Source organism: Paramormyrops kingsleyae, chromosome 10 (genome assembly GCF_048594095.1).
Source record: "Paramormyrops kingsleyae isolate MSU_618 chromosome 10, PKINGS_0.4, whole genome shotgun sequence".
NCBI classification, from domain to species: domain Eukaryota; kingdom Metazoa; phylum Chordata; class Actinopteri; order Osteoglossiformes; family Mormyridae; genus Paramormyrops; species Paramormyrops kingsleyae.
In genome coordinates, this window is record NC_132806.1 from 8,545,787 (window position 1) to 8,555,874 (window position 10,088).

The 10,088-nt window shown below is 44.7% G+C and overlaps 1 protein-coding gene across 2 annotated transcripts; it reads right to left on the reverse strand.

Moving 5' to 3' along the window:
• Window positions 1–896: 896 nt before the first annotated feature.
• Window positions 897–7,849, reverse strand: LOC140593273 (uncharacterized). 2 transcript variants are annotated; one of them, XM_072717251.1, is made up of 3 exons: window positions 7,759–7,849; window positions 6,477–6,717; window positions 897–5,964 (listed from the first exon to the last, which is right to left on the reverse strand). In XM_072717251.1, the coding sequence occupies exon 3, from the start codon at window positions 5,952–5,954 to the stop codon at window positions 5,196–5,198; it is 759 nt and encodes a 252-aa protein (XP_072573352.1). In that variant the 5' UTR covers window positions 5,955–5,964; window positions 6,477–6,717; window positions 7,759–7,849; the 3' UTR covers window positions 897–5,195. The 2 variants fall into 2 exon arrangements, with proteins under 2 accessions (XP_072573352.1, XP_072573353.1); XM_072717252.1 differs by lacking the exons at window positions 6,477–6,717; window positions 7,759–7,849 and adding an exon at window positions 6,195–6,327.
• Between the last annotated feature and the right edge of the window lie 2,239 nt (window positions 7,850–10,088).

Sequence of the window (10,088 nt, forward strand, 5' to 3'; positions counted from 1 at the left end):
GCAGACAGTCTTCTACAATCAGGAGCTTATTTAACTTTTGTTTGGGTGCCAGCCCATATAGGAGTTGAGGGGAATGAAATGGCAGATACATCTGCCAAGACAACAGCAGGAAGATCCACTGTTAAAATGTCCATTTCTACTGTTATGGCAATAATAAAAAAGTGGACAACAACTGGAAGCCCCCTGGAAGAGGACCCAAGATTGTTTTTCCCCACTTACAGTGAGGAGGATTGTAAGAGAGGCAAAAAATCCCCAAGGATGACTGTTGGTGAATTACAAGATCAAGTAAAATCTTAAGGTTACCACGTCTCTAAAAAACTATCAGACGCCCCCCCTTTGTGCTAACAGATTATTTGGAAGGTGTGCCAGGAAAAAGCTTTTTTTTGTCCTTCACAACAGTCAGACGACACATCAGGACAACATGCACCAGGTGGCAAGATAGTTTATGTGGTACATATAGATAAATGGTCCTTCCAAAACCAGACAAGGCTTATTTTTAGTTATAGCTTAAAAACCTTCAAATTACAGGCTAAATTAAATGTTTTACAGAGTATTTAATTAAAATTGACAGTTTTCCTTTTTTTTTAACAAAAATATTTAGTGATTTAACAACTTATTTTTACACAGATAATCATTCAACCTTGAAAAATTTTATTAAACTTACTTAATGTATTAGAAAACTTACAAAACCTGTTGAAGTATGGTATAAATTTGTGTTCCTATCAGTTAAAGTTACTGTATTTTAACAGATTTTAACCATCTTTTCTGAAAATATTTTTCACCGTTAACAGGTTCTGTCTGACACGCCTGCTGCCAGACTTTTGACTTATTTTACAGATTTTTTTACAGTGTGATAACACAGAGAGTTACCTAGAATAAAAGTCTGGACCTCTCAGTTTGGTGAGTAAAGAAAATCTCTTTTATTCCAGCAATTCCAACAAACGCTCCCGTCACACTCTGGCGCTCGGTACCAAGTACCCCGAGCACACAGAGCAACCAGTTGGTAAAGCATAACTCCCAATTCCCTATAAGGACTTCTAAGTCCTGATTGGTCACAAAACACCAACAAATGGAGCTCAAACGTAGAGCAGTATTCAAAACAATCTCTTCTTGCCTAAGGCCTAAGACATAACAGACCCAATATGCCTCCCCTCCCAGGCCTACCAATGTCCAATTTTTCTTCTACACTCCCCGCTTTTGAACACGCGATAGGGCTGCACGATTTTGAGAAAAAACCAAATTTTTTCTGACAAATATTGCGATTGCGATTTTTGGTTTCGATACTTTTAGGTGCATAAAACCTAAAATTATGAATAAAATATGTTGTTACTTTTACGACACAGAGGGTTAAATAAACTACATACATAGTGATTGAGGTAATGAGATTGTTTGATGCTTCGTGACTATTAAATACCTGAACCTAAATACCAAAGAATAAGAAGACATAATGGAAATTAACTTAACCACGTGGCTTCGTCTTCATCCACACTTTTTGTGCATGCATCATATTGCTGTCGGTGGTGATTTTTAAGATGCTGGTATAGATTGGTAGTGTTTCCTCTGGATCGGGCCACGGCACGTCGACATATTTTACATTTAGCATTCTTTTGCTCCACGTCGTTCTTCGCGAATCCAAAATAAGTCCAAACAGCTGAAGTACCACCCTTCTTGTTAACCAAGTGCTCCCCCGCTTCCTCTCCCGTCACCGAAGAAGTGCCTTCGGCCATTTCTGCGCAGTTACAAGCTTTTTCTATTGGCACAATTCGAGGTACACGTTGTGTGTTAGCTGCTTTGCTGCTGACAGAAAGCCGGTGCACTGCATACAACCTTGTTTCCATTGCCATTTCTAATTGGCCAGCAAGCCAGGAACGCGAGATTCGACCATTTTGATTGGTTAATAGGTTTGTCACTCAAATGTCAGAGGCGGGGGAAAAAACCTCAGACTCCTGAGGTTAGGTTATTGCGGGAGTTAAAACCTCAATATCGATGCGATAAAGGTTAATCGTGCAGCCCTAACACGCGAGATCCACGCTGTTCACAAATAATCAGAATCCACGGTGTAGTAGTCCTCCGGATGAAAGCGCAACGGGTAGAAGCGGGCCGGTGGCAGTTGGATGGAACACGAGTCACCAGCGGTGTTGGTGTTGCTGGTGACATTGATGACGACCGGGGGCTGAGGCCCGTAGAGCCAGGCAGGAATGGGAGGATCATCCATGTATGGAAAGGAGGGAGCCCGCAGGAACATGAGAGATTTTTGCCTGGGAAGACAGAACTAGCAATATGATTAGTAGCAACACTACAAGCAAGAGCAATATACTAAAAACTAATGGTTTAATCACCCCGGAATCAGTGAGGAGAACCAATTGTCCCAGATGTACTCAAACAGGCCATGCTCTTCATGTATCTCAGACAGCTGTTTGTGCACTGCGTCCTCTAGATCCTGCACAGCCTGAGAGGAATCAGGGATGTACGTGCAACATTCTTTCCCCACTATAGCACAAACACCACCTTTCTCAGCTAATAGGAGATCCAATGCCTCACGGTTTTGCAGAGCTACCTGCTTCACTGTGGATAATTCACCTTTAACGGCCTTCACAGTGTCAAGTGTCTGACTGGTCACTTTTTCAACTGCAGTCTGCAGGGCAGCCACCTCTGTCTGAAGGTCTGCTACACCAAGGGATGGAATAAACCCCAAACCATTGCTCAGTTCGACTTAGAGACCGTCTGCTCCGTGAATAGGCACGCAGTCAGCAGAGCAGCCATGACGGACAAAGAGCCGGGGCATGTTTGATTTAGGACTGCCATATCATGATTGGTGTATGGAATCCCGTAGATTCCACACAATTGTGACCCTCTCGGGGGCCAGTCTTGAAGGAACCACCAGGGTCGGACACGCGTCTGCAGTGGACCCGATGGACCCAGGCGTCGATTCCCTCCACTTTCACTGCGTGAGGGGTCACCATCAGGACCTGGTGTGGTCCCCTCCATCTCGACGTGGTCCATCTCTTCCCTCTCAAGTCACGAACTAACACCCAGTTCCCAGGTTCGAGCGGTGTCACAGCTTGTAACGGCTTACCGTCCGCATTCCTCCAATTGGCACGAACCTGGTCCCAGGCTGCTCCTGTCGCTCACCGCAGACCTGTCAGATAAGTCAGCAAATCCCCATCCACGGTCTCCAGTGTAACATATCGTGAGGGAGACAAAACACGCATCGGCCTTCCTGCATCGACCCAGGGCAGGCCCGTCGTCTCTGAAATTTTGGCCAATTTCAGTTTCAGTGTTTGATTTGCCCTCTCCACCATCCCTCTAACCTGAGTTCCCCACAGCATGTTTTGGGACTGTGGGGGGGAACCCCATGATGACACGGGGAGAATATGCAAACTGCACACATGGAACCCTGACAGAAACTCAAACCCAGGTCCCAGAGATGTGAGGCGACAGTGCTAAGCACTGCAGCACCGTGCCACCCGCCTCTGGGAACATACTGAGGTTAACTGGAGTTACGCACATACACAGGCAGGCACTCATGCACACAGGCACGCACGTACGCAGGCATACAGGCATGCATGCACACAGAGACACACAGGCATCATCGGCGATCACTCGGAATCGAGTAGGATGGTCCACCTGGGGGGTCCTTATTGTGGATCTTCAGATGGCTGAAGAGGCCAATTCTCGAACCACAAACCTTATCCCAACAGGTGGACGCCTGTGCGTGGCTTCTTTTAATGTGGGGAGACTGGGGCATAAACAGCCACCACACGGTCCTTGACAGAGACAAACCTATTATCAACGGCATGGACTCCAAGACAGCTGAAGGTCCATCTCTGCTGCAGCCTTCTTCCACCTTCACAGCCGTTGTTGTGATCCACCTGCATGCCTGGACACAATCCGCCGCCTGCTCCGCTCTTGAGGTCTTTCTTGAGTCGCGCTTTGTCTGGCACCTCCCCCTCAACCTTACCGCCAAGGGTGACCCTACCAGGAGCGTGGCTCCAGACGGTATCGCTCTCGGGATCTTTGGCACACGCAAGCCTCCCCACCACGACAAGGTGGCGACTCTCCGGAGAAGACACACACAGGCACACAGACAGGCACACCGACAGGCACGCATGCACGCACACAGGCACGCACACAGGCATGCATACAGGCACATACACAGTCAGGGACGCATGCACACAGACAGGCAGGCAGGCGAGCACAGAAGCACGCATACAGGCATGCACACAAGCAGGCACGCACGCAGACACATACTGGCACGCACGCAAGCACAATTGCACGCAGGCAGGCACGCACACACACAGGTACGGACACACGCATGTACATAGGCATGCACACAAGAACACTGGCACGCGCACACACAGGCCCACACACACGCACAGGCATGCACGCAGACAGGGACACACGCACGCAGACAGGGATGCACGCACGCAAGCACACAGGCATGCACAGTTACACTTGCACACAGACACACACACAGGCATACATACAGGCAGGTACGCACACACACAGGCACGCATGCAGACACATACAGGCATGCACGCAGACAGGGACACACGCACGCAAACACACAGGCATGCACAGTTACACTTGCACGCAGACACACACAGGCACGCATGCAGACACATACTTGCACGCATGCAGACACATACAGGCATGCACGCACACACAATTGCACGCAGGCACGCACACAGACAGGTACAGACACACGCATGTACATAGCCATGCACAAGACCACAGGCAAACGCACACACACAGGCCCACAGACACACACAGGCCCACACACACGCACAGGCACGCACGCAGACAGGGATGCACGCACGCAAGCACACAGGCATGCACAGTTACACTTGCACACACACACACAGGCATACATACAGGCAGGTACGCACACACACCAGCATGCAAGCACGCACACAAAAACTCTGGTTCTAAGCTAGGTATCCTTAACCCAGGACTTCCAAACATAAGCAAAACAGTTACATTACTATTAGTTAGCATTATTATTAGTAAGATTCCCTTTACATTGCATAATAGATAAGAAATAAATGGATGTAGAGAAGAAACATGTTTACAATTTAAAGTATTTTAGAGATGCTATAAGTATGCATGTGAATGGTTCAATGGGGCAAATTCAAATAAGAGGCTGAGAAGGATGTTCAGCTTCAGCCACCGGCTCTCGTGGTTGGCAGTGGGCTCTAATTTTGCCGGTTCTTTCCTTTCTTCTGTTTCCCATGCCCTGTTTGCAGGGGCACCTTCACCGCATTGCCAATTGATGTGGACACCTTCACACTGCCTGCTTCTGGATCATTTACGTTGAGGTGTTCCACTGATAGTTTATCCACTTTAGTTTCAGCAATGTCCCAATTAACAGCATTCAGCTGGAATTCACTGTCTACAACTTCTATCTCTACATCCATAATTTCCAATTCAACTGCTGAATCAAAACCCCTCTCTGCAGTCTCCTCCAATATCACTTCTCCAATCTGTACTTCTACTATTTCAAAATTAACATTACTTTGATTTACATCATAAAGATCAAACTGGCAGAGGTCTACCAGTACAGCTCCTACCTTCAGCCTGTCTTGGTGGTCGTCTGCAGGCTTTATGGAGATTGTCCTTTTATTTAGCACAAAGGCCTCCAACCCATGTGCATCTAACCGCTTATCCCTCCCAGGCTGGTTGGTGGGTGCAGTTACTGGGAAGCACTCTTCTCCATCGCCCCAGCAGATGATCTCCTCCCACTTGTCCCAGGCTGCCCAATACACATCATCCGTCCAGCTAACTGCCTTGGCAATTGGCTTTCGGGTGTGTGACACGATGGAACCGTCAGCCTGGTCAGAGGGTGATTCTGCTGGGGAGCACAGCTCTTCCTCTTCTCCCCAGTCAATCACCTCTCCCCACTTGCCACAAGTCGCCCAGTACTGGTCGTCGCTCCAGCTGACAGCTTTAGCCATTCTTCTGATTCTGAATGAGGAAAAACAACATACAGGCAATGCAATGGAGCTGTCAGTCACTCCAGACACACAGAATACAGGTCTGCACAGACCCACACCTTTGCAATCAACAATCGCATTACTGCATAGGAAACTAGCTATCTTTCACATAAAATTTAAAAATAATCAAAACAGAAGCCTGGGACAATTTAAATTTATTTAATAGCAATGTACCGATTTCAGTCACCAGACAAAGTTTACCCGTTTCGCTACACTGCCTTTATTTGTGTTTGTTGCAACACATCCGCCCTCTCCTGGTCTGGTGGAATATCACTGCTGTAGGCAGCACCGACCGCAACCATCCGCATCCGAAGCCGAACGCAACATGAAAGCGCGGGAAGGCGTACGCGGAAAAGGGACATATCAACTAGACTTTGCGGCACAGGAAACTAGCCGACTTGCACATAAAATTTAAGTGTAATTAACACAGCAGCCCAGAACAATATTCACTTTATTTAATAGCAATATACTGATTTTACTCACAGTCAAGCGCAAATTTACTCAAGCGCAGGAAAGCACACGCGGAAAAGTTTAATATCAACTAAAATATACTGATTTTACTTAGAAACATTTTAATATACATGCAAATTTGACAGATACTAAAGTGTAAGATAATTAACATAATAAAATGGGAGCAGACATTTATCGTACCTCGCCATCTTGGTCCAGAAACGGAAGTGAAGCTGCGTGTTTCAAACTTGCAGCGTCCCACGTGCCGAGACGTCTAATGTAACCAAGCAACGCAGCGATAACATAATTAAATAATAACATAACAATAATTATAGTAGTTGTACTGTATATAATAATAATAAGAATGGAATTTTATAAGATGAATCGTACAGCGATACCGATACATATTGATATCGGTATGCTGAACAAGGTTATGCCGGACAAGCCTCCTACAATTCAAGAACCTGAAGTTAGATTAATTCACAATTTATCCGTTTACATTTTACCGTGACTGAGCACGATTGCCCCCCCCCCCCCAAACAGGAAGGTTTGCGCAGTCGCACAGCAGAAAGAAATTCCTGATTAATGCCCTTATTTTGTGACTTATTTGGAGTCGTTTTGACCACGACGATCGACACACATAGATTTATTAAGTATGCAGCGCAGTAATTTTAATTCATTCATGCTGCACGTATAAGAAGTTACTTCTATATTTTACTAATTATCTTTGAGTTGTAAATGTAAATCCCGCTGCATGGGATACCGATATAGAAAAGGGAGTGTGGTACCGCGTTTTTGAATGCTGTTCGGTATGTATTACATTTCTTAATTAGTACCGGTGTTCTGAGATTATATTATACCGATCAGAATAACACACTCTGATTTCGAGTGCATGCCTGAACAGAATTACAGGATGTTCTCCGCTAGCCCATAAATTCAAGACTGTTTCCACGGAAAGTAAGCAATTATACTTTGCTGTTTTTACGTGCAGTTACAGTTATAACTGTATACGTACAAGTAGCATTTATGCTGTTTCTCGAATGTGAGCTAATACATAAAGTAAACCCACCGCTGCAAAAACATTCTAGCTTTAATTCTGTCATGCATATTCTTTTATTTGTTTGCATTGTCCGGTTTTGTTCATAATTTGTAATATCCCGAATAAAGCCAATTTCAGATAACTAGATATGTTGATCTAATGCCTTTTCAGATTTTCAAATGACTTTGTTTTCAAAACAACATGGATATTGTGATTTAGGAGCGTATTTTCATTGTTAGTAGCTTAAAGTGCAAAAATAGCCCATCTTCCTATTACCTGCCTGATAGACACACTGTCCTATGACTGACTGACCACATTTAACTGGTCAGTATGAGCCTAGTTGGACCCGTTTATAGCGCCCTCCACAATTATTGGCAGCCCTTGTAAAGATTTGTAAAAAGGGTTAGAAAATATCCACCTTTTGGTGAAGCAGCTTCATGTCACACTGAAAAAATGAGAACAATCATTAACATTAATTTATTCCAAGGAAAAATCCCTTCATCAAGAAATAATTATCTTTAACAAAACACATGTGCCACGATTATTGGCACCCCTGGAAATGATAGTGAACACAATGTAACTGAAGCATGTTTCCCCTTTAATTTGCACATCTTTGAGTTGAGTGGAGTGAAGAGGAACCTTCAAGCTGTAATCCATGACTTCCTGGTTAACAGGGATACAAACATGAGGTGACACAGAGCCCAAATTCCCTTAATCATCCATCAACATGGGAAAGGTACGAGAACATACAAACCAAATGTGGGAGATGTGTGTTGACCTTCATAAGTCAGGGATTGTGTATTAAAAAATAGCTACTTGCCTTAAAATGCCCATTTCTACTGTTATGGCAATAATAAAAAAGTGGACAACAACTGGAAGCCCCCTGGAAGAGGACCCAAGATTGTTTTTCCCCACTTACAGTGAGGAGGATTGTAAGAGAGGCAAAAAATCCCCAAGGATGACTGTTGGTGAATTACAAGATCAAGTAAAATCTTAAGGTTACCACGTCTCTAAAAAACTATCAGACGCCCCCCCCCCCCCCCCCCTTGTGCTAACAGATTATTTGGAAGGTGTGCCAGGAAAAAGCTTTTTTTTTGTCCTTCACAACAGTCAGACGACACATCAGGACAGTATGCATGACGCATATCGACATATTTTTGGCACAAATGGGACCCCATACTTACGCATTTAGTCTGTCAGCAATCTTTTGCCAAGCCTTTTCCCTGGCTTTATGTACAGCTACAGTGTTCCCTTTTTAGTTATTGCGTCCTTGTACTCCTCATATAACTCCATCAGCAGCGTTTGCTCTGTGGCGGAGAAAAAAACTGCCCGTGTTTTACCTGCTGTCTGACTCATTTCGGATCCATCTGTCGTTCATCCATTCATTTGGGCTTCTTAAATATTGAGGCTATTGGAAGAGAAGAGGGCAGGTGTTGTGGATAGATAGAGGGTGGAGAGCTGTGATATGTGGTGGAAAAATTCAGAGAAGATGTAACTCTGTATACAGATGCATCTAAGACGAATGATAAGAGAGTGGTAGTTGCCTATGTAATTCCATGGCTAAAATTAGTAACCGCTACAAGATTTGACATGACTGAGGTGTGTACACAGCAGAATTGGTCACAATATGTTTGGCTCTGCTTTGGGTGGAAGGCAATAAGCGTAAGATTCCAGTAATTGCTTCTGATTCCAGTTCAGCATTAAAAGGTGTCATTCAGAATCCAGACAGGATATTATATTTGAAATAGTACAGCTAGCAGACAGTCTTCTACAATCAGGAGCTTATTTAACTTTTGTTTGGGTGCCAGCCCATATAGGAGTTGAGGGGAATGAAATGGCAGATACATCTGCCAAGACAACAGCAGGAAGATCCACTGTTAAAATGCCCATTTCTACTGTTAGGGCAATAATAAAAAAGTGGACAACAACTGGAAGCCCCCTGGAAGAGGACCCAAGATGGTTTTTCCCCACTTACAGTGAGGAGGATTGTAAGAGAGGCAAAAAATCCCCAAGGATGACTGTTGGTGAATTACAAGATCAAGTAAAATCTTAAGGTTACCACGTCTCTAAAAAACTATCAGACGCCCCCTTTGTGCTAACAGATTATTTGGAAGGTGTGTCAGGAAAAAGCTTTTTTTATGTCCTTCACAACAGTCAGACGACACATCAGGACAGCATGCATGACGCATATCGACATATTTTTGGCACAAATGGGACCCCATACTTACGCATTTAGTCTGTCAGCAATCTTTTGCCAAGCCTTTTCCCTGGCTTTATGTACAGCTACAGTGTTCCCTTTTTAGTTATTGCGTCCTTGTACTCCTCATATAACTCCATCAGCAGCGTTTGCTCTGTGGCGGAGAAAAAAACTGCCCGTGTTTTACCTGCTGTCTGACTCATTTCGGATCCATCTGTCGTTCATCCATTCATTTGGACTTCTTAAATATCGCGCTTGTGCGCACTAAGTGAGACTATGCAAGTCTGTCTTGAATGAACCTTGATTAATTAACACTGAACTGCGTTCGTGGAACGACGTGAGGCTAAGTTTAGAGATGGAGGTAGGTTGAGTCTGACTTAATTTTGGCTAAGTCTGCCTTTTTCTGGAC

What these genes read in the sequence shown, in the direction of transcription:
- LOC140593273 (XM_072717251.1), bottom strand. Translation starts at nt 5,954, where the DNA reads ATGGCTAAAGCTGTCAGCTGGAGCGACGACCAGTACTGGGCGACTTGT.